This window comes from Ambystoma mexicanum, chromosome 5q (genome assembly GCF_040938575.1).
Source record: "Ambystoma mexicanum isolate Mex_15411 chromosome 5q, UKY_AmexF1_1, whole genome shotgun sequence".
NCBI classification, from domain to species: Eukaryota; Metazoa; Chordata; class Amphibia; order Caudata; family Ambystomatidae; genus Ambystoma; species Ambystoma mexicanum.
In genome coordinates, this window is record NC_090933.1 from 1,033,205,469 (window position 1) to 1,033,228,733 (window position 23,265).

General features: G+C 47.1%; 1 protein-coding gene across 1 annotated transcript in view; it reads right to left on the minus strand.

The window, feature by feature from the left end:
• EIF3H (eukaryotic translation initiation factor 3 subunit H) overlaps positions 1-23,265 on the minus strand; it is a 434,278-nt gene that overhangs the window by 165,583 nt on the left and 245,430 nt on the right. The window contains exon 4 of the mRNA XM_069621535.1: positions 8,761-8,860. Within this exon, the coding sequence (XP_069477636.1) occupies positions 8,761-8,860 (100 nt within the window). The remainder of the gene's footprint in view (positions 1-8,760; positions 8,861-23,265) is intronic.

The following is a 23,265-nucleotide window of genomic DNA, read 5'->3' on the forward strand; positions in this document are numbered from 1 at the left end:
CCAAGGGTCACAGGTATTCACAGCAATAGACCTGACCAATTGATACTGGACCGTGCCTGTCAGTAGGGAGGACCAATACAAGCTGGCTTTTACCTTTGGGGGCCAGCAGTATACATGGACCCGGATTCCCTTCGGATACCTCAACTCCTGCAATGAGTTCAACATTTTTCTACACAAGGCCATGCCCGAGTTGGGTGCAAGGGGTAACCTGGCTTATGTAGATGATGTCCTCATCAAAAGTTCATCTGTGGAGGAACACATAGCGGAGATCCGTTATGTTCTGACCCAGTTGAGGGCCGCCGGAGCAAAACTTTCCTTTCAGAAAGCACAGTGGTGTAGAACCCGTGTTAATTTCTTGGGGCATGAGATTACTCCCCAGGGTCTCTGTCCCCAGGAAAAGAAAGTGGAAGCACTTCAGAAACTGAAAGACCCCACAACTCTGCGGGAACTAAGGAGCCTCCTTGGACTGACTAATTACAGCAGAAAGTTCATTGAGGGCTACGCAGAGATCACCAGACCCCTGATTCATCTCCTGAAGGGGGGGGTCAAGTGGGAATGGGGTCCAGAACAAGCCGAGGCAGTAAAACAACTCAAAAGAAGCCTCTCACAAGCGCCCTGCCTAGCTTACCCTGTCAGAAACAAGGAGTTCTTCCTGGAGACAGGGTTCTCTAATACGTGCTTGACGACAGTATTATACCAAAAGCATGACAAGGTCAATAAAGTAATCTCCTATGCGAGCAAAACTTTATCCTCTGTGGAGGAAAAATTCAACGATTGTGAGAAGGCACTCCTGGCAACGGTGTGGGCATTGAAGAATTACTGCCCGTTTATCCAGGGGGAACACATCATAGTGGAGACTCCACACCAGCCTCTGCAATATCTCCAAAGTGACAGAATCCGGGCCGGAAATGTGAGTAATTCCCGAATTACTTCCTGGATTCTGTCAATGCAAGGCTTTCCTGTGGACGTCAGATATGGCCAAAACAAGAAAAGTCCCCTCGCGCAAGGTCTGGCTGACTTGCATGATTGTGCCAGAGAAAACTGTCTCGAGGACGAAAGTCTAAAAATCAAGGACAACACAGAGGCATACCTTAATTCCCCACACAAAGTCTTTGAAGAGGACAAGTGTGAGGGAATGCCCACTGCCTATGTGGATGGATGCTCTTACCATGTTGACGACGGGGAGAAAGAACTGGTGGCCGGCGTAGGGAATGCATGGGTGAATGAGTCCCCAGAACCCTCCGCTGGATACAAATTTGGTCCCCGAAGTAGTCAGGTGGCAGAATTGATGGCTGTGCATCAGGCCATCCTCACTGCTGTCCAGCATCAACTCCACGAACTGGTCATAATCACAGATTCGGATTATGTACGGAACGGGTTCGTGGAGCACCTGGTTAATTGGAAAGCCAGAGGCATGTTATGTGCTAACAACAAACCCTTGAAACATGGGAAGTTGATCCAAAACATTGATGATCTGGTCACCTCAAATGAGATGACCATCTATTGGAAAAAGATCAAGGGTCATTCCAAAGTAGAGGGACCAGACAAAACTGGAAATGACTTAGCTGATCAGCTGGCCAAAACCGGGGCCATCCAAGGGGATCTAATTGAGATGGAGTCCCTGTTGGGGGAAATCCAGGTCACTGCTATCACTAGGTCCCAGACAAATGCTCACAACGACCTTTCAATTGCACAATGGAGTAAGGAGACCCCTGATGCTGATTTAATTACCGCTCAGAAGGGGGATCCAATTATTGGTAAGTTTTACCAGCACCTTGAGGACCCTGAGAACTTTCCCCTGACGCATACCGATTACATTGGGAAAGAGGACCTAAGAGTGTTGATGAAATGTCCAAAAATGTTCCGGATCCAAGACGGTTTGCTGGTAAGGAAATCCAAAGCTGGCCATGATCAGTGGGTGGTTCCTACCTCATTCCGAAGCCTGATGTTAAGTCACGCCCAAGATGCGGCCACCGCCGGTCATAGGGGGTTTCACACAACATTGGAAATCTTAAGAGAGGTTGTATACTGGCCACACATGGGGCAGGACCTCGACCAATACTTGAAGGGGTGTCTTGTGTGTGCACAATTTCAGCCATCATCCCTCACGCACCGTGCGCCTCTCCAAAAGAGGGGGATGACACTGCCATGGTCAGATTTACAAATCGACTTTGTAGGCCCCGTGATTCGCTCTGCTAGGGGGAATAAGTACATGTTGACTGTGACATGCTTGTTTACCAAGTGGGTGGAATGTCTCCCAGCCCCAAATTGCAAGGCAGAAACCGCAGCTGCCCTGATGATTAACCATATCTTTTCCCGTTTTGGTCTACCTCAAAGGATTGAGTCAGACAGAGGTAGCCACTTCACCAGTGAAGTAATGACAAAAATGTGGGCGATACTGGGGGTCAAAAGGAAGTTGCATATTGCTTACAGGCCAGCTTCTTCTGGGGCAGTAGAGATATAACCGAACCATTGTGAGCATATTAAAGAAGTTTGTGGCAGATTCTGGGCCAAGTTGGGATATCCGATTACCTCTGGTCCTAATGGCCATCAGATCTACCCCTTCATCTGCAACCAAAATGTCACCATTTGAGTTGATGACTGGGCGCAAGATGGTGCTTCCGCAGCATTTGCTCTACAGGACCCAAGAGCAGACACTGATAAATGCCTCCACAACTCATGAGTATGTGGAGAATTTAAGGAAACACCTCCAACATGCTTTTGCTTACGCTCAGCGGAATCTAGAAAGATCGGCTGATAGCATGAAGACCCGTTATGACCTGAAAACTTCCAGGAAGGAATATCAGGTGTGAGACCGGGTCTATCTATACAACTTCCAAAGGAACCAGGCCAAGCAGCGCAAATTTTTGCCTACATGGAAGGGACCCTTTGAGATCATCGACAAGATCTCCCCTGTGGCCTACAAAATCCACATCCCCAAAGGTCCTTTGGCAGCGGGGGAAGTCAAGTGGGTCCACATAAACCAGTTGAAATGTTGCCATCCCAGGCACACTCTGCAACAACTGGAGGAATCTTCTGGAATCCTAGCGGGTACTGTCTCAGATTAATTCAGTTCCAACCATAAAACATACCACATCTAGTCTCTAAAATATTGTGATTTGCATGAAACTGTCTCTTAGTTATACTGTTTTTTTTTCAAAATAAGAATGTAATGTTTCGTTATGATGAAATGCATATGCTGCCCCACTATCTCAACAGTGGTGGAAAAACGTCTATGAATAGGTATTGCCGCTCTTCCTTTGTCGTCCTAGGAGAAAGAAAACCTGGAGACGGGACAAGGACGACGATCCGGAGACCGGGAGCAGAGACGCAACGGGCCCGGGGTACCGCCCAATCGTCCCATCAGGACCGGCGAGGAGAACCGATCGATCCGACCGGATGGAGAAAAAGATGCTGAACTGTGCCATCTATTGGAAGAAGATGAGGAAACATCCCAGATCTTGCGAGTCCCATCAGTGAAACCGAATGGCCATCGCAAGAGGGGGGCTTGTGGGATGTATTTACCCATGCATCCGAGCCCTACCTCAAAACTGTGCAGTACTGACATGGAAAACATCATGATGGCCAGAGCTTCCCAGAAAAAGCACAGGGAAATGCATGAAGAATAGGCTGCCACCCATTTTTGCCGATGTTATGGGCACAGAAGGACACTGCCTAAAACCACCATTGGACTACCCACACAGTCTGAAACCATTGGGAGTGGCAATGCTGATTGCCAAAAGCAAACCCATAACTGTTGGGAATTCATTTTTTTTTCTTAAATCCCAAAAAGGGGTGCAGTACCAGTACTCACCACCATCCAAAAGCCGGCGTTTTAAAACACCAGATTTTACTTTTTTGTAGAAAACTGAATAAATGAACCCAAAACATGCCAAAGAAAGACTTACTGAGAGGTGGATCCAATGTAAAGTTATATTCTGAAGTGACTTGAAGGTTTATAACAAGACTGGCTGAGCTGTGGATTTCAGCAGTTTGAGTAAATTTGGACTGAAAGACACTAAAAATCTAAATGTTTAAAAGAAATGAGTGACCTACTTTTGAGTGTCACATAGGTTGCAATTGTTTAAATGTCATAGTTTTAAACTTAGAATCAGCATTCTAGCTGCATATGTAAACATTGTCTTGACTTAAACTGGGTAACAAAAAGTGACATTTTATCTGAAACCTGGCTTAAGGAACTGGATTCTGCCCACCAGCCACCCCCATCAGGAGTGAAACTTGAGTCACAGCTGTGTTCCCAGGCCTATCTGCCTTTTGCTGGCCACACTAAGGATATGCCATCTCTCTGATAATTGAATTAAGGGGAGCCCCCACAGAATACAGGAGCTCTGAACAAAGCCCTCTCCTGACCCAGGCAGATGGTTTATTGCAGATGTCGTAAAAGTAGCTTCCTCCTGAAGCAAAGGGGAGGGGCACTGCCTGTGAGAGCAAGCTGGCTTGGCAGAACTGGAAAAACCAGAAATTCAACCTTGTGCTGGGGGGAAACCACACCCCTTTGGGGCCAGAACATAACTCTAAAAAGATGAATAACTCATAGAGCGGACATGTGAAAATTTTATAAATGATACCATAATTCTTGTGATTTTTCTGCCCACATTGTAAGAGGTTTTTAGAACCGGTGGCATGTTCAGGGGGGTTTTAGCGGAAAAGAGGATATTACTCAAAATGTGTGCATGTGAAAAATCTGACACTTCATCAACTAATGTCCATACTCCTTGCACACATGTGTGTAAATTTGGGGTAATGTCCGGTATTGCAAACCAGTTAAAAAGTGCAAAATATTGCCATTTCTGAATGCAAGCCCCCAGGAAGAGCAGAGTTTGAACAGGGGATACCTCCTGTGATATGTGAGGGGTGTGTGTAATTTTAAAACAATATGTACCTCTGCAAATATGTATTTGGTTCAAATCTAGATTTGTGTGCAAGTTGACAGGAGGAGTGGATTTTCTGCAGGCTGTAAAATGACATCACTCTGACACAACTTAGCTCCCCCAATCAGGGGAGAAATGAAAGCTTGGCCAATGATAAGTGGAGAGGGGCTGGCTAGTGATGCTGCTCACACACACCCATTTTAAAAACACATAAAAGCAGAGAGACAGGACAGATAGGGGCCTTCAAATCCATTTGCTGCGGGACGCTCTGCTGGAAAATCCATACTTTACCTCCATCAATCTCTAGAGAAAGCTGTGCAGAAAGATCCAGACTTTAAATCCCTCAATCTTCAGAATCCAGAGAGAGAGCAGACCCAGATCACTGTGAAGTGCAGAGACCAGAGTCCAGTCTAAAACCTGACCAGATCCATGGCGAGGCCCATCTAACTCAAGAATATAGTGTGAGTACCTAGCAAACTGTGCAGAACCAATCTCTTAGTTAAAATAATAATAGTTCAAGCTATTTTAATCTAAGTAGAACTGCCTCCTAACTGTCACCTGTCATTTGTAAAGCTGTCGCCTGTCATTTTCTAGTTGCAAGCTGCACTTGTCTTTTTGAACTTTAAAATTTCAAATCTGAAAAACGACCTTTATTTAATCGCTCATATCTCCGTGACCGTTTGTGCTAGAGACTTGCAGTAACTTTCATCTGGAAGCTGAGATTATAGGCTTTCCTAGGACCCCAAAACGATATTGCTAGCCCTTGTAGTTCCTCTGTAATCGCGCCAGACGCATTCGCGAATTTTGCCGCGATTTGAAAATTTCTCCACTTGCAAAAAGATAGCTGCTTTTGCTTTCCTCTGAAAAAAATCGTTTGCCTCATAAAAACTATCCCTGCATCACTGCTAGAGTGAGCCTGGACTAATATTAACTTGATACCACTCACCCTAAACCTCCTAGAGGGAATTAAAAGCATTTTAGCATATTTTTTTCTTCATTGCCAGCACATTTAAAAGCATTTGGGCCTGTGTTTTCAACGTCTGTAGTCTAAGCTTGCTGGGGTTAACTGAATCACATTTAATTGCATTTCTGAGAACTGTGTGCTTCCTTCCATTTCCTTGCATTGCATAAAAGGGGGGGGTGAATTGTCCAAGAAAGGATTTCAGCAAAAGACAATGTAATCACTATCAAGTTATTTTCTGTACTGCATTTCATTCCACATTGCATCCATTTGAAACCATAAAAGTATTGTTGCTACCTTATCCATTTCATGTCAACTCCTTAGTGATTATAAAGAAGTGTGCTAGTGCCAGATTCTCCGTTGTTAATCTTTAGCATATCAGATTAAGTGTAATATTCAATTATTAATTATTAAAAAGTGTGATAGATATATATTGCTTTACTTCTCAAATAAACCTTTTAACTTGCAAAACAGAACTACTTCTTGGCTCAGTAGGGTCGGGGGGATTCTGAGAGAGGGGTGTTATATAGGGGTAGTCATCCAGAACGCATGAACTGGACATAAAGATATATCAATAAGGGTTTTCATTCAGTATTCTAGACTAGGCGTTGACTTGGCTGCAGTGCTGAATTGAATCCTCTTACAATCAAGGCCTTCACCGCGTTCTGCGGGCCTGTGGCCTTCACCTTGGGGGGAGGGTCACCGCCTCGGTCCCCCTCGGCTGGATCCTTCGAGACTGACCGGGGCCTTTTCCAGAAGCTTCGCCGGGTTCTCTGCTTTCCTCTTCCCTGAGCCAGAGCGTTGGCTCGTGGTTGATGGTGCTGGACAGGATGCGCCCTGCCTGGCAACCGAGGAGCCCGACCGTTCGACGCTCCCGGAGCCCGCGGACTAGCGATGCTTTGCCTTCTGTTGGGCCCCTGTCGCCGGGGCGCCCTCACAGGACTTAGAAGACCGCTCAGACTTCTCACTTGATGGGCTCTTTCCTTCCAGCCAGTTGGAGAAACGAAGAGGTTGATCCTTGATGGTACGTTCCGACAGGTTTCTGCAAAACGCAGTGTCCTTCTCCACGTGCATTTTGTCCTCATGAAGGCAGTAGAGGCACTTTGAATGCTCGTCCTCTTTGAACACATTCTGCAGCTGGCATCCAGGGCAAACCCTGAACAGCTTTCCGGGCGTCAAGCTTCCTTTCTCCTGGGCCATGTCCGGGGTAGGCCACAGAAACTTCTGGACTCCTCCCAAAAGCGCAACTCGATGAAAACATCACCCTTGAGGGGCGTAGAAAAATCTGAAACGGGTCCCCGTTGATCGGATGTAGAAACAGTGGAGCTTGAGGCTCTAATTGACCGAAAAATGAGAAAATCTCTTTGAAAAAGCGCGAAAACGCAGCAAAAGCTTGAGAGCTAAGCACGAGGACTACCAACACTTGAGCGTGCGGTAAAAATCTGAAGATGGCTGTCAGAGGCGGGGCTTAGGGAGGGCAGTCATTGGCTGGGGGCAGTCAGAGACCAGTGATTGGTTACTACTAAGAAGGACAGATCAGAAACGAAACTGATACTGCTTTTTTCTTTACTGAGGATTCCCAGTCTGACGGGGAATATTCATGAGCATGTGAATCCATGCCAGACCCCATGCTGGTGAACTGGGCTTTACCACAAACTGCAATCTGTCAGTATGGCTACCATGCAAACCAAAACCCTTCCTTACACCCACTAACTTCAGGATCGCATAATCATTTTGTCACATCTAAATAAAGATTTCACGCCTAGGAGGTGTACCTACATCAGCCCTTGCTCCACTCAAAGTGGAAAAATATACTGCAGCAAGATTAATCACCAGCATCAGAACGATTGAGCATATGTCACCCTGCAAACACGGATGGCGAATACCAGCCAGGGATCACTTCCAGATTCCAATCAACCAAGCTGTGGAACTGAATGGCCAGACGCCTCTGCACAGAAAAAGATCTAGTCTTCTGATAATCTCTCAAAGCCTTGCTGCTCACAAGAACGTATAACAACTAGCCTGGCACCCTGCAAAGACCTGATCAATTGATATCTTTAAGCCTACTAACCACCACAGTAAACAACCCCATCGGTACCACTCAGAAGAAAAATCGAACCAGTTGGACGAACACAATAGCCATCAGAAAGAGCAATCAAAGCACCAAACTCGCAAACCCAGATGAAGGAGAAACAGAGCCTTCCTGCATCTACTTCACAAACCCATGCAAATACACAAGCGCACAACACTTAACTCAAGAATGCATGACCCGATGAATTAGTATTCTCAGTCACCGCAACTTTTCACTGCATTAGATACAAGTGACCAACATCACCAGCACAATCATCTTAGAATGGAACACGGAATAGGATAAAACACTTATCAGAACTTCTGCTTTCAAAAAGGCCGGGAATATACCATCTCAGCCTTTCTCTGACCTACAATCTTAGGACTCAACTACCCCCAAACAAACTCTCCATTAATATCAGCAGAACCTCTCAGAATCCACGGCATGGCCCAATACATCTTTAGCTTTATTGCTTTACTCTTGCCCGCCACCGGCTCGCCTGGTGACCAGGTACCATCATGATAGAGTTTTCTCCTCCAGATGAAAAGCATACCAAAGTGTTAGACTATACAGAACCATACCATCACTCGAGACGAGTGCTGACTGGAAAAACTAAACACAACAGGCTTTCCAATTACTGTTTCCTCTACAGCAAAAATCTCCACACCCATGTTTCTTCCAGAAGCATAAGCCAAAAGGCCACCAGAATATTTCAGGTGTGCTATACAGAACCACGTGCATTACTACAGAATTAGCTGAAGCCATGACATTTGAAATAAAGTACAATCCGTGCACATTAGTGATGTTTATGTGAAATTAACAGTGCAATGAATACATACCTTTCTGAAGAGAAATCTTTTTCTTTGCAAATATCCATCAGCTTTGGAACCAATCTAAAAGCCTTCAGTGAAAGTGATCCTTGTGCAGTCTTTATCGGATCTAAACAAAAAATTACATTGTAGAAACATCACCATTGTGTTCATAATCCTTATCAATGTAACATTCAATGATTAACAGCGCAATTTCATGTTCCCAGAAAGATAGGCACTCTAACACAAAAAAAGGACTATCCCAGCATAAACAAAACTCTAATCCGTCTATCAAACCAATAATAACATGAACTCAACTAAAAATATATGAGGCACAGGAATACGTTAACCTTGATTGAATTGTTAATTATTGGCACAATTGTGAAACATTTACAGCCCACAATTGGGCTGTTAGCTAAGATTTGCACAGAACTGGTAAATCTTCCGGACCTGGGTCAACCCCAGAACTATTTGCTTTATTAGTGGAATATTTTTCCATAATACCTCAGTGAGTGGGAATCTTTCATTCCTTTTATGGGTGTCATTCATTTTTAAGACTCTCCATGGTGTCTTTTTGAAGTCATCATCTTTAACAACTTATTGGCAATAAGTGCCTGTTGCTGGGTTGCCCTAGGGGCTCCCCTTTTAACTTCCTTGTGCTAACCTTGAGTGAACTACAGTTCCCAAGAGTAGAAAGGATCTTTGGATCCCTTTTGCATTTTGTAAAGTGAAACCAGCACACCCACCTTATGTGGCGTGCTGGGGAGATGGAATGTATCCCCTTTCATATTAAAACTAACAATTCTGTTACAGTGACAAGCTCACCTTCAATGGCTGGTGGCAGTGATACCTTGTATTAATGTGGTGCAACTCTACCGTGGGCTGTGTTCACAGATGCAGTAAAGGGACCCAAGGGTGTCAATTTTAACCAAAATGGCCCCAGTCTTCTTTTTTCGCCATTTTAGTGTTTGTCGTTTCTCGTTTCCCCTCTCCCCCCCACTCCCCCACCCCCAAGACATCCAGGGCGAGAAATTCCCTTGTGTGATTTTTGTCTTCGGCGGGAGTCCCATGGACTCCCCGCCCAGGCTCCAGTCAGTCTGTGAGAGCAGGAAGGGAGGGAGGGAGGAGTCCAAACCTCCACAGCACTTTGTCTTACACCTTGCTTGAATGGGGACAAATCCCAGTGGGGGGCTGGCTGCCCTGATTGGACCACTAGAACGCCCCTTCTTGTAAAATGCGGGGAGAGAATGCAGAGGTGCTGTAATTCCTGATAAATACGGTGAACCTGGAAGCTGAAAATATGTAGACCACTGGAACTTCAACCATGGAGGATGACGAAGGAAAAGGGGCAGAAAAGATTTCCAGCAACCGGAGAGCCTCCTGTGTAACCGGAGACTGCTGTAGCCCTTCCTTCCAATCAACCTGAGGCCTTGGAACACGACGACCCAGAGCCTGGCGAGACCCACTAGACTCAAGACGACCTGCAGTTTGAGCCATCCCATGTGTTGCTGCGACCTTGCGTTGTTGCAATACCCTGGGACCTCAAGCCATCGTGCGGTGCACGGTCTTCCCAATTAAGAATCGTGCTGAAACTTCATGGGCATCCTGGTGGATCTCCAGAGACGGAACAAGTTAATTACCTGTAACGGTTGTTCTCCAGCATGGGTCTGGCATGGATTCACATGCTCATGAATATTCCCCATCAGGCTGGGAATCCTCGGTAAAGAAAAAAAATCAGTATCCGTTTTGTTTCTGATCTGTCTTTCTTAGTAGTAACCAATCGCTGGTCTCTGGGTCATACTGCCCCCAGCCATTGACTGCCCTCTCCCTAAGCCCCGTCCCTGGCAGCCATCCTCAGATTTGGTAGCATGAAAAGTGGCAGTATGACAAAATGAAGAGACACAGACAGGTAGGAGGGAGGGTTCGCATGTGAATCCATGCCAGACCCATGCTGGAGAAGAACAAGTTACTCTCTTACCTGGTAACGTTCTTTCGATGGGATGGTCCGACAACGTATTCCATATCTATGACATGTAATCACCACAGCTGTGCTGCTTCGGAAAACTTCGGCGTCTGCGTCCTGCGTCGATGACGTCAATACGCCGCCCTCGAGGACGGCCGACGTCACTGGATGTTATAAGTAGGACGCACGACGCCCGTAGCCTCAGTTGTAGTTTTTTCCCCAGAACGTGTGGCACCAGTCTTCTGCCAGTCTGACACACAAAGCCTTGCGGAAACATAAGCTGCAATCGCATAAGAAATTCTGTAGCGGGGAAGGCAGGGAGGGAGCGATATGGAATACGTCGGACCATCCCATCGAAAGAACGTTACCAGGTAAGAGAGTAACTTGTTCTTCGAGGGGATTGGGTCCTCCGACGTATTCCATATCTATGACAGACTCCCAAAGCAGTACCAATGTAAGGAGGTGGGAAAATAATTTAGAAAACAATTTAGAATGCCCAATCAAATTGCGGAGTAAAGTACCGCCTTGCCAAAGGCCAGATCCTGCCCACGGATGGAATTGAGGGAGTAGTGGCGTACAAAAGTATGTACCGAAGCCCAGGTGGCTGCATCACAGATGTTACGCATAGGAACACCCCTCTCTAGGGCAGTAGAGGCAGCCATACCCCTGGTAGAATGGGCCCCAAGCTGACCGGTGGGTCCTTACCCTGCCAAGCAGTAACACTCCGAGATAGCCAAAACAATCCAGCGAGACAGTCTGTTTCGTCACAGCTTGCCCCAAACGCTTTCCAGCGTAACCAATGAAGAGTTGATCATTCACTCTAACCCGGGACATGCGTGAAATATAAACGCTTAGCGCTCTCCTAGGATCAAGACTATGGAGCCTCTCCTCTTCCTTACCAGGATGTGGAGGAGGATAAAACGCCGGAAGAACCACCTTCTGGTCTAAATGAAATTCCGACACTACCTTCGGAAGAAAGGCAGGACGAACTCTAAGGACAACCCTGTCCTTATGAAACACAGTGAAGGGTGGCTTAACTGAATGTGCCTGTAACTCACTCAGTGAGCGGAAATGACCGCAAACAAAAATAGTTTTAAGAGAACAGTCTCAAAGGGCATGAATGCAAAGGCTCAAATGGAGCACCCATCAGAAACTTGATAACAAGGTTCAGTGCACATTAGTGAGCCCTTTCAGAAACTGAGAAATTAAAGAAATTTTAAAATAGGAACACTCTTCAGACGAGCGCTTAAATATGGACAGCGCCGCCAGGTAACCTTTAACGGTACCCACTTGCAAGCCCCTATGGGCCAAAGAAAGCAAAAAAGACAGAACCATGGGAACGTCACATGCAAAAGGATCCACATTCTTAACCCTGCACCAGTCGCAGAACTTACGCCAACGGTACAGGGACTTTGTTGCGGGCCGTCTGGCCGAGAGCAACACCTCCATCACGTCTTCAGGGAGGTCCCAATCCTTATACCTCAACCTTTCAGAAACCAAGCGTGAAGGTTGAGGGATTTGACCTCTGGATGGAGAACCTGACTACCCCCCCCACACCCCTCCCGTGAGAGCAGATCGCCTCGGTAGGGAAGACTACGTGGAGGGTAGATGGACAAGTCGAGACGGTCCAGGTACCACGTCCTCTGGGCCCACGCAGGAGCAATGAGGATCATCTGGGAACCAAACCTCTGTAACCTCCGCAGTACTTGCGGGATGACGGGGACTGGAGGAAACGCATACAGCAGTGGGAATGACCACTCCACCACAAACGAGTCTCCGAAAGCTCCTTTTGGAGGAAATTCCCACGAGCAGAACCTCTCGCACTTCTCGTTGACACTGGAGGCGAAGCGATCCACTTCAGGGGTCCCCCAAAGGGCGAAGATCTCCAGGAGAATCTCCTGAGCCAACTCCCTCTCGTGAGAGATCGCACGCTGCCTGCTCAGAGCTTCCGCCGCCTTGTTTTAGTCTCCGGCCAGATTAACTGCCGAGATCAAATGTTCCTGCTGGATTGCCCAGAACCAGAGCTGCATCACCTCCCTGCACAGAGGAAGTGACCCTGACCCCCCCCCCTCTTTTTGTTGAGGTAGTACATGGCCACTGTTGTCAGGATCGGGACATTCTTCCCTCGCACAGTTGGCAGAAAAGCCTTCAGGGCTAGCCGGACGGCCCTCAGATCCAACAGATTGATATGGAGTCTGGACTCCAACTGAGACCAACGACTGCTGACTCAACTCGTTGGCATGAGCTCCCCATCCTGTGAGGGATGCGTCCGTCACGATAGTCACCTCCGGCCAGGGTAGCCAAAATGGAGTCCCCTTCATCAGATTGCCTTCAACAGCCCACCACAGAAGGTCCTGGGCGACATAGGACAGCACCTGAACAGGGTCTGACAACCTGCCGGAGGACTGAGACCACTGGAGCTTGAGTGCCCATTGCAAAGATCTCATCCACAACCTGGCCTCTGGCACCAGAGGAATGCAGGATGCCATGAGGCCGAGCAATCTCAAGAACTCGAACGCTGGGAGACTCTGGGCAAGCTGAAACTTGTGTACCATCTGCTGAAAGTGATGAGCCCTCACATGGGGAGGGCAACACTGCCCAAGGGACGTGTCGAGCACAGCTCCGATGTACTGGAGCCTCCGAGTTGGTGTCAAATGTGACTTCTTGAAGTTGAGGGAGAAGCCCAGCTTGTGGAGGGAGTGGCAGGTGACTGACAGATCCAGGACTTGCTCGGGAGAGCGTGCCTCGATCAACCTATCGTCCAGGTAGGGGTAGACGTGAATCCCCCTTTCCTGAGGTGCACTGCCACCACTAACATGAGCTTGGTGAAGACCCTCGGGCGGAGGTCAATCCGAACGGCAGGACCCGAAACTGAAAGTGCGAGTCGCCAACCTCAGGTACTTCTTGTGCTTTGGATGTATCGGCACATGAAAATAAGCGTCCTTGAGGTCGAGAGACACCAACCAGTCCTGAAGTTGAAGGGCCTGGAGGACGAGAGTAACCATCTTGAACTTGTCCTTCCTGAGGAGTTTGTTCAAACCGCGCAAGTCCATGATGGGTCTCAAACCCCCGCCTTTCTTGGCAATCAAAAAATAAGGGGAATACCATCCCTTGTTCCTCCCCGCTACAGGCACCAGTTCTACGGCGCCTTTCTCCAGCAGGGATTGAATTTCCTGCGCAAGGAGCGGATCCGCACTCTTCAAAGAGAGACTCCCCGTTGGTTTGTCTTGAGGCCTCTGCCGGAAAGTAAGACCGTAGCCGTGGGTTATGATCTCCAGTACCCACACATCTGAAGTAATGGCGCGCCACTCTGTAAGAGGCTGCGCCAGCCTTCCCCCAACCGGCGAACCATGGGACATGGCCCCATGACTGAGCTGAATCAGCTGCGGCATTGCCTGAGGGCAAAGAGGCAACAGCCCGAGCGGCCTTGGCACCTCAAGTACCTTGTTTTCCACCTCTGGCACTCCTACGGTGGCCCGTAGGACTGGCAGCTCCTCTCGCTTTACCAAAGGATGAGTAATAACGAAAGGAACCTCCCCTCTATTGCTATCCCCTAGGACGAAAAGGCGGAGGTTGGCGAACTGCACCGCCCAACAACTTCGCTGCAGCTTTGGAGGTCTGCAACCTCTCAAGGCTCTCGTTAGCCTTGCTGCCAAAAAGATGTTCCCCGTCAAAGAGCATGTTGAGGAGCCGGGCCTGCAGATCAGGAGCAAACCCCGACTTCCGCAACCACGCAAACCTGCGTATCACGGTGCTCGCCGCCATGGACCGGCTGACGCAATCTGCCATGTCCAACCCCGACTGAACGGCCTCACACATGGCAACCTTGCCATCCTGAACCATAGCAAGGAAACCATCCAGTTTGTCCCCTTCGGGAATATGTTCAGCCGCTAAGGAAACAGTTCCACAGAGTGTGCGCGAAACGTGACAAGGCACATGCAGAGTTGGCAGCCTGAAGCGCCATACCCCCTGAAGAAAACACCACCTTCGCCCAGCTGTCAAAACGCTGGTCGTCCCTATCAGGAGGGATGGTAGGATACGTAGCCTGCTTTGCTGGGGCCGTAGCCGCCTTCACCAACAAACTCTCCGGAATGGCGTGCTTGGTCAAGTAGCAGGGGGTCGCTACTGGCTGGGCGGTATTTTCGTGGCAAAGACTTGCCCACTGCCGGGAGACTCTCCAGAGCAGTCCAAGCCGCCACCACCCTCCTCTGTAGAGCCATATGAACCAGCAGTACCGGGTCAGTTGGTGGACCTTGGTCGAGGAGATCTTTATGGTCATCCTGAAGAAAATCCCCTGGGGGAGCAGACCATCCCAAGTACTCGGTGACCCTAGACATAAGGCGCCGGTACGAGGAGTCGGCATGAGTGCTAGGCTCAGGCCTACAAAACTCCACCTCCGGAGAGGTGTCCAGCCCACTGGCATTGTGCAGGGACTGCCGCAGGTCCTCAATCTGGCTATGGCCCGAGAGAATCTCGTCTGGCACTGTATCAGGAACCATGCCATTACCGGAGCCCTCATCCACCTCTGAAATAAACACAAGATGGCAGTAAAAAGGCACACAATGTGGAACAAAGCCATGCTTGACCTCGGCCAGAGCCTTTCTAGGGGGTTCCACCAGCCCCGGGGTACCCCTGTCGAAACAGCCTCAAAAGGTGTCGAGTGAATCAGCGTTGACGCCAAACGCAGCGCCGACAGCAACGATGGCGTCGACATAGGCCTCGAGGCCGGAGCCCCGAGCGTGTCCCTCGACAGCCTGGGCTCTCTCCACATCCGCACGGTTCAGTGGCTTACGTCCACCTGGTTTCTGTTTCTCCTGGCCGTTCTGCCGATTGCAGACCAAAAAAGGGACGCTCTGAGGGCCGCAAGTCTCCAAGACACGTGGTCAACCTGCTTCTTTTTGTGCTCCGCTCAGTCCTTCAACCACAGACCAACTGGTGACGCTTCCAACTCCCTGGCAACGTCCCGAGAAGATTCTTCAATTCCTTTTTCTTCTTGCCAACTTTGCATCTCACGATTCCTCCAGAGAGGGCACAACTCCTTTTTCCAGAGTCCTTGTCCTACTGTGGTTTCTCCAATGAGCATTCTCGAACCACTAGAAGGCTTGTTCTGGTCAGAATGTGTCATGGGTCTGCATCTCCTCACCCCAGTAATCTCCCTGAGTTCTACTAGATCCTTCCTCGTCCCAGTATTTGGCGCCTTTTGAACATGAAAGATACAGGGGACAGTGTACAGGTACATTAGGGAAGGTGTTTTGGGGTGTTCAATACTGCGTTCTCCCCAGATGGTCGCACCCTAGTCCCATGGGGGGAGGATCCCCACCCCATGAGATCCACCTGCCGATTACTAGCCCCCCCCCCATGGGGACCATCTGGCAGTGGCCTCACCTCACTGGTCTCATGGGAAGGGCCTCCCCCATAGGGAAGACAGGAAGACATCCAAAGTGTCAACCTTCAATTTTATTTTGTTACACCTTGTCCTGACTTTGCAGTAAAGTGACTTCACTGAGCTTTTGCTCACGTGTTATGGGCAAATTGACAAATCCTTCAGACTGTCAGTATTTTTAATTTTTTGTAAAAATTTTTTTTACACGTTATCCTTTTTGGGTAACTTTCATATTGCACACTTCACGTTACAAAGCAGTGCAATGGGGATACTTTTGTATCACCATAGACTACTCACAAAGGGATTTTTGTTTACTTGCAAATGTGCCCAGGGATAAACTGGTGGCAGCAGTTACTTTTTCTTGATTTTTACTGTACTTTTATTTAGCTTAACTGCATTTGGCTACAAAACCTGGCTAGAGTCCGACCATGGCCATACCACGAGGATTTTAGTTTGTTCCTTGGTGTTAGGACTGATGTTCTATACTCTGTCCTGACGGACAGATGCATAGAAGGCCAACCTAGTTTATAGACAGACAACTCTGGGAGCTGTAGCCAAACCAGTTCAAGGTAGCTAAGCGAGTGATCAAGGCTTCAGGAGGGGTGATCCTGGTAAGGGGTCTTCAATATTACACAGTGAAAGGTGATGGAACACATTTAGACGAACAGTTGTAAAATACTTATTTATGGCCATTCAACAATACAAGCATGTAATATCACACAAGACTAAATAAAAGATTAATACACAATCACTGGAGTAGGGCAAAATACATAAACACCTGCAAAGGAAGGCACATATTCGTATGCCGCTCTACAAGTCCACAGAGAACACTAAACCTTAGAAGTCCTACACTAACATGTATGGGGCGTTGTTCCCAAAAGTTCAGCAAAGTTCCACACAGTTTTGTGAGACAGGGAAAAAATAATAGTAAAGGGCTTGTGGGGGTCCAATGAAGAACTCCAAGGGGTAGAGAATAAGTTGTTGTAGTGAATAAATGTGTATCCCACTCGGAATGCTTGCGCAAGCAAGCAATGACAATGCCAAACTATTACAAAGATTTCTAAAAGTTACCAAAGTTTTAAAAGGGAGCTAGGTGTTCAGGTAATTACTGTTACAACTCCACGCCCCTTTGATCCCCACTCAGATTCTTCTGAGGACTTGCCAGGTCTTCACAAGAGGGTCCAAGGTCGCTTTTCCTGGTTCCATGTTTCGTTAACAAAAATGTTTGTAACAAAAACATTACCAAACTTAAAAACCAAAAAAACTTGTTTTATTTGGGGGTCTCCTCCACAACTCAAAAGCCACCTGTTTTGTTTATCAACACACCTCAACCTGCTCCCCCACCCTTTTTAATCCCTTACCCCACCCCATTTACATATTTAATAAAACATTTGGTGATTTTCAGTATTTAAGTTTTGTTAAAATGTTGTATTTGTTAACATCACTGGATACTGCTTTTCCTGCATTCAGATACGGTCCTTGATGCCCAGGGGTTGCAGGTTCGAGCACTTCCCCGTTCAGCGACAAATGCTGGTGCAAGGTCTTCAGGATGGAGAATGCAGATTAACTAAGCAGGGCCCTTGCACAGGACACGATGCAAGAAATCAGTTTTGGACTAGCACTGATGCAGTGACACAGGGGGACACTTGTGGATGGACTTTGCCTCCAATCTTGGTCCCTTTGATGCTGGAACCACAAAATGTGACGGTAGCACAAGCTGTCCATCCCCCAAAGTTCCAGGGCTCAACAGGGAATAGGGGCGTCTGCAGCACAGTAGCCCAACTCGGAGCTGGGCAACAACTGGGTTAACAGGGGGCACTTCTGAGGGCTCTTCGCAGGATTCCAGGCTGATGTCGAGAATCAATTTTCCCTCCAATCCAAAGGGTCAAAGATCAATAGCAGGACTTCTGAAGATCACCCAGAATACAGGGCTCTTCCACGGACCGCAGCAGAAGTTGATTGCCAGGCCTTCTTCCAACGGGTACACAGTACGATTACAAGTCTTGCAGCTGCACAGGATAATTGTTTCCTTCAAGTTTCTTCCTCCAGGATCTCTGACAAATGAGCACAGGTGCCCTCTTATTCAAATAGCTAAGAGCGGAAACTCCCACTAGCGATCAAACATCTGGTCCACACACAACCCAGCAGTGGTCCAATCAGGACCACTGGTGGCACAGCTCGTGCTTACCATTCAGGCACACAAAACAGTTTGTGGATTGGAACAGACAGTCCCAACCCAATTCCTGGCAACAAACATACATGGCCCTGCAGTAACCCACGAAAAGACTGCTTTCCCAGGCACTGGAAGTCCATATAAAGATTTTCCTGTCCTCACAGGTGTGGAAGAGGGGTAAGAAAACAGAAGGCCAAGGGACAAACGAAAAACCTAGTTGCACAGCCATGTGTGGACACTAGCCTGACTAGGTAGCCTAACGGAGCAAGACCAGCTTGTCCCTTAGAGGATCTTTGGTTACTGTAAGTGTGCCTAAGTGTTCATCTAGGGCAAAACAAATAAAAGTGAACCCCATGGTACTGCATTTGATAGGTCACCAAAAGTGTCAACAACGTAATACTAAGAGAACCCTGTTTTCCGAGTACTGACAGCCTGAAGGACATTCCCCCCATAACAAATGAGCAAAAGCCAGTGAAGCTGAAGGCTTCACTGCACTGCAAAAAACAGTCCGGTTAAACACTAAAAGCAAAAGGTTTGGGGGGTCATAAAAATGAAGGCAAAGGTGCTGTAAAGCAAATGCTTTCCTAAAACCTGGCCATATTGTCTTTTTGCCTTCTTCATACCTTGCCAGATCAGGAAATTCCTTTTTGGTCATGAGTTTTCCCTGGAAAGCAGTATTTTCATGGGCTAGTGCAGGCCATATGGGTTGAAAGCCAGGAAGCAGTTTGTGACTGGCTGGTCCCAATCCACAAACTGGTATGGGATGTGTGAGGGGCAGGTGTTACACTGGTTGGGCTGAGTTTCTGTACTCCCCTGAGTTTTTGGTTAAGTGTCCTGCAGCCATTCCACCCCTCACCGAGATATGAAGAGCCAAGCACCTTGAAACACTTTTGTATAGGCGCGTTATAAATGCCACATCACCCTGCATAGCTGTGAAAACTTTGGAAGACCAGACAACCGATCCTGAGAAAGCCTGGCAACCAGCTTTTGCTGTAGTCCCGTTGGAGCGCTGTCTGGAGACAGATTTTAGAAGTCCCTAGTGGGTGCTTTCGACCCTTTGGAGTGGTGGGAACAACATTTCTGGACGTCCTCTTGGTGACGGTTAGGAAAGATTACTCTTTACTGCACCTTTACTTCCATTTCTATGGAACCCCAATCTTTTTGCTTTTATTTTCCCATCTGACCTGTTCATGGGAAACGGACATGTCGTTCAAGCTGTCAGTACTGAGAAACAAGGTTTCCCTTAGTTTAGTTACTTTTATCATTGTACAACGGGGTGCACTTTGTTTTGCCCTAGACTAACACTCAGAGGATTTTTGGTTACTCTAGGTGTGCCAAATGGACAAGCTGGTGGCAGCAGTGAGACTTACTATTTTCTGGTACATTTTTATTTTTGCCTTACCGCGTTTGGCTACCAACTGTGGCTAGTGGTCAAACATCGCCATTCCACCAGATTTTTTGCTAGTCCTCTGGCTATCTTGTATTGTAGCCTTCTTCCTGGCCTAGTAGGTGAGGAAAATCCTTATATGGACATCCAGTGCCTGGGAAAGCAGAGGCTTTAGGCAGGCTGTGTATGATTGCTGCCAGGAAGTGGGCCGAGATGGTCTGGACCCAATCCACAAACTGGCGCACACATGTGGGCGCAAGAGAGAAAGAGGGCGCAAGAGAGAAAGAGGGCGCAAGAGAGAAAGAGGGCACGGGTGCACGTCTCCCAGAAAGAGGGGGCGTTTGTGTGTCCGATCAGTCATTGGCTAGTGGGAGTTACAGCTCTAACCGGGATTTTAGGATAGGAAGAGGACCCCTGCACCCACTGCAGAGAGATCCTGGAAGAACCCGAAGGAGCCAAGACTCCTGTCAACCTACAAGACTTGCGAGGAGACCAGAGACCCGTCGGAAGGAGGGCTGGTGACCAACTTCTGCTGCTTCCCTGGTAGAGCCCTGTCCTGTGGAAGATCAAGCAGTCCTGCGAAGGCGCTGCAAACCTTGGCGTGGAGGGTACATCTATTTTCATACCAATCTGTACCTTCCTTTTCAGGGGTTTATGTGTTTTGCCCTTCTCTAGCGATTGTGTATATGCATCATATTTTTTGTGGTGAGATATTACCTGTTAGTAGCAATTTTTCACTGTTATTTGGCCATAATCGGTGCCCCAGATACGATTTTGAAGCAGGAGTATTTTACTCCAAGTGGGGAGTAAAAGAGTTTTTAGGGAGTAAAAATGTAAGTGTTTTTGTAATAAATTATTCCTTTTAACCTACCTATTCATACACATTAAAAATGATCCAAGTTTACTTCTTCCAAGCAGGCAGTAATAGTAGTTTATTCCTGTGGTACTATGTGCACTACTGCTCCAAACATTTCTATGGAGCTGTGTGGGTGAAAGCAGGAGCACCAAGTCCTACGTGTCGGTTTACAATTATTTGTTAGGAGTATTCTTACTCCCCGTAATTTTTGGAAGCATTTGCCTATTTTTGGAGACTAAAAGTGGCTGATACACCACTTCTCTGTAAGGCTGGCCATGAGTAAAGAAGTATTATTTATACCGGTCTGTCTAAGTGGGTTCCTTGGCTGCTTTACTTGTGTGCTCATTGTGGACCCCTTACAAGCTCACCACCTCTTCAGACTCAGCCTAGATCACTGGCCTTCCTACCTTGAACTGGTTTGGCAACAGCTCCCAGAGTTGTCCCCGTCGCAATACTAGGTTGACCTTCAATACATCTGTTTACCAGGCCACAGTAAAGAAAATCAGTCCCAACAGTGGTCTTCAACTTGTCCTGTAAGTAGCCTTCCTGCAAAATTTCATCATCCAAGGGTTCCAAGACAGAAGACCTTCAATTGCAACATCTGACGCCTGTTGTTGCCGTACATCGGGGGACTGTCGCTGAAACCAGCTTTCCTGCAACTGGTTGAACGCCTAAAGGAGACCTGCATCAGTGCTTGCTGAATTCATCCACAGGAACAGGTTGCACCAGCTCCTGGACCGGAATTTGTCTTGCACCCGCATCTGTGACCAGAACTAACAGCAGGAAAACCGACCTCTGGCGACTTGGTATTGTGAGACCCTTGGTAGAGCGAGTTGCTTTGCTGCGCCTGTATTGCTGGAGTTCCGATTGGTAGTTTGGGAGTTTGCTCATACACACTCACCTAGGCCTAACACCTGTGTGCCCTCAAGGAGCTTTCTCCAAAGTCCCCGAAACCCTTTTACAACAAAAGCTTTACTTACTTGCTACTGAAGAGTTCCTCCGGCACTTTTGGACTTTCTACAGCTTGTGCCTTGCTTGATGTGCCCTCCAATCTGACTCTGAGACACTCCTCACTAGAGAGGGATGCAGTAAAACTATAGCAAAGTATGTATCTGCTTTATGTTTGTCTAGTTTCATTTATTTTACCTGAAACCGTTATTCCAAAAAGTATTTTACTTACATGTTGAATTGCATATTGCCAAAGTATTAGAAATGTGTTTTACTTACTGAAAATATTGCATTGGTTCTACTTACCTTTCTGAAGAATTACTTACCTTGGTGTATAGATATAAAATAAACCATTATTTGTATATAGCTTTCAGTGGGTTATTGTTTCTTTGGCCTATGTGTATTCTGTTCTTTGTACTGCCTACAGCCTGTCCCCACTCCTAAGATAAGCCTGGCTGCTCAGCCATTGCTACAAACAAAACCTATGAGGTTCAAGCCTGTACTGAGAGTTTGAGCCATGGGTACCAAGTGCAAGTCTTCTAAAGTGCAACATACGGTGGACTTAAGTAAACCTCCAACACTCTGCACAAGGTGCCAGGAAGGTTTTAGAGTACACCTAAACGATTGGGTCGCAAGCAGATTCCGGAGAAGCTTCTGGGTACAACTTTGGGCATCTCCATGCTTTGGCAAATACAGGGAGGTGTTTGTGAACTTATTAGCAGTGTGGTGGCTCTAGTCTACCCCTGGTGCAAACACATTAGATCTTAACTCGCATGACTGAGCCAAGAGGATCTATGGCACAATCCAACCTTGAAGCCAGCTACTCTACCCGGGTGGCTGCATATAGGAGCTGCAAACATTCCAGCGGATAGAAAAACTATTTAGATCAGATAGCCCCACCTCGCGCACAGTGACACTAGCAGAGATTCCGCATGCACCTATTTAGCTCTCCAGTATGCTCGACACATGATCGACACAGGCAGATGGCAAAAAGTATATTTTTCATTTTCTTCAGTCCTCCTTATACAGATCTAAAAGCGCTTTTCTAAAGCCAGTACTAATAAACTATTTTAAAAAGAAGAAAAAAAAAGATCAATCTGTAGCTTAAATGATGCAATTACTTTGTGGAAATCCATTAACTGCAACTTTGCGGTCTATGCTATTTTGAAATGCATGCACTAAGGATGAAGCAACTCTTGTACTAACTCATTTTGAACGCACTTCAAAAGTTTCAAAGTTGCTCGTCCACCTCAAATGTCAATTACTGGATATTAAAAGTTGATCATTCTGTTAATTAGACCATTAACATATTCAGATGTGTTCCCCTTGGGATTGGATATTTTACATGATCATACAATTATGTGAATTGTTTTATTGTATTTTATGCATTTTGCACTGATTTATTGCAGATTTTATTGCTTTTATGGAGTCAAATCCGGAAAAAAACTTGTAATCAGAAAAAGATACAAGGTCAGCAGCAGCTTGTGAATTTTTAGTGAGGTGGGTTCATTTTTCCATGGAGAAAAAGTGTGTCAAATTCCAATAATTTCTGCATGCAAACATGAACAAATGCCAATAAATGCCACGTCATCATCACCACAAGAGCAATTAATACAAAGCATGATGCTTAGCCCCACACTATATGCCAGCATTGTCACCGTAAATGAACAGCCGAATGTTTGCCTCTACTCAATAGTTTCATGCTGCTAGTCAATATACACCGGTATTGTCAATGCAAAAACTCTCATGCCGATAGTGCTCAATATAAAAACAAGGAGGTAATGGCTGGAAGGTTTAGAATTAATATGAACCTCTAGCATTGCTC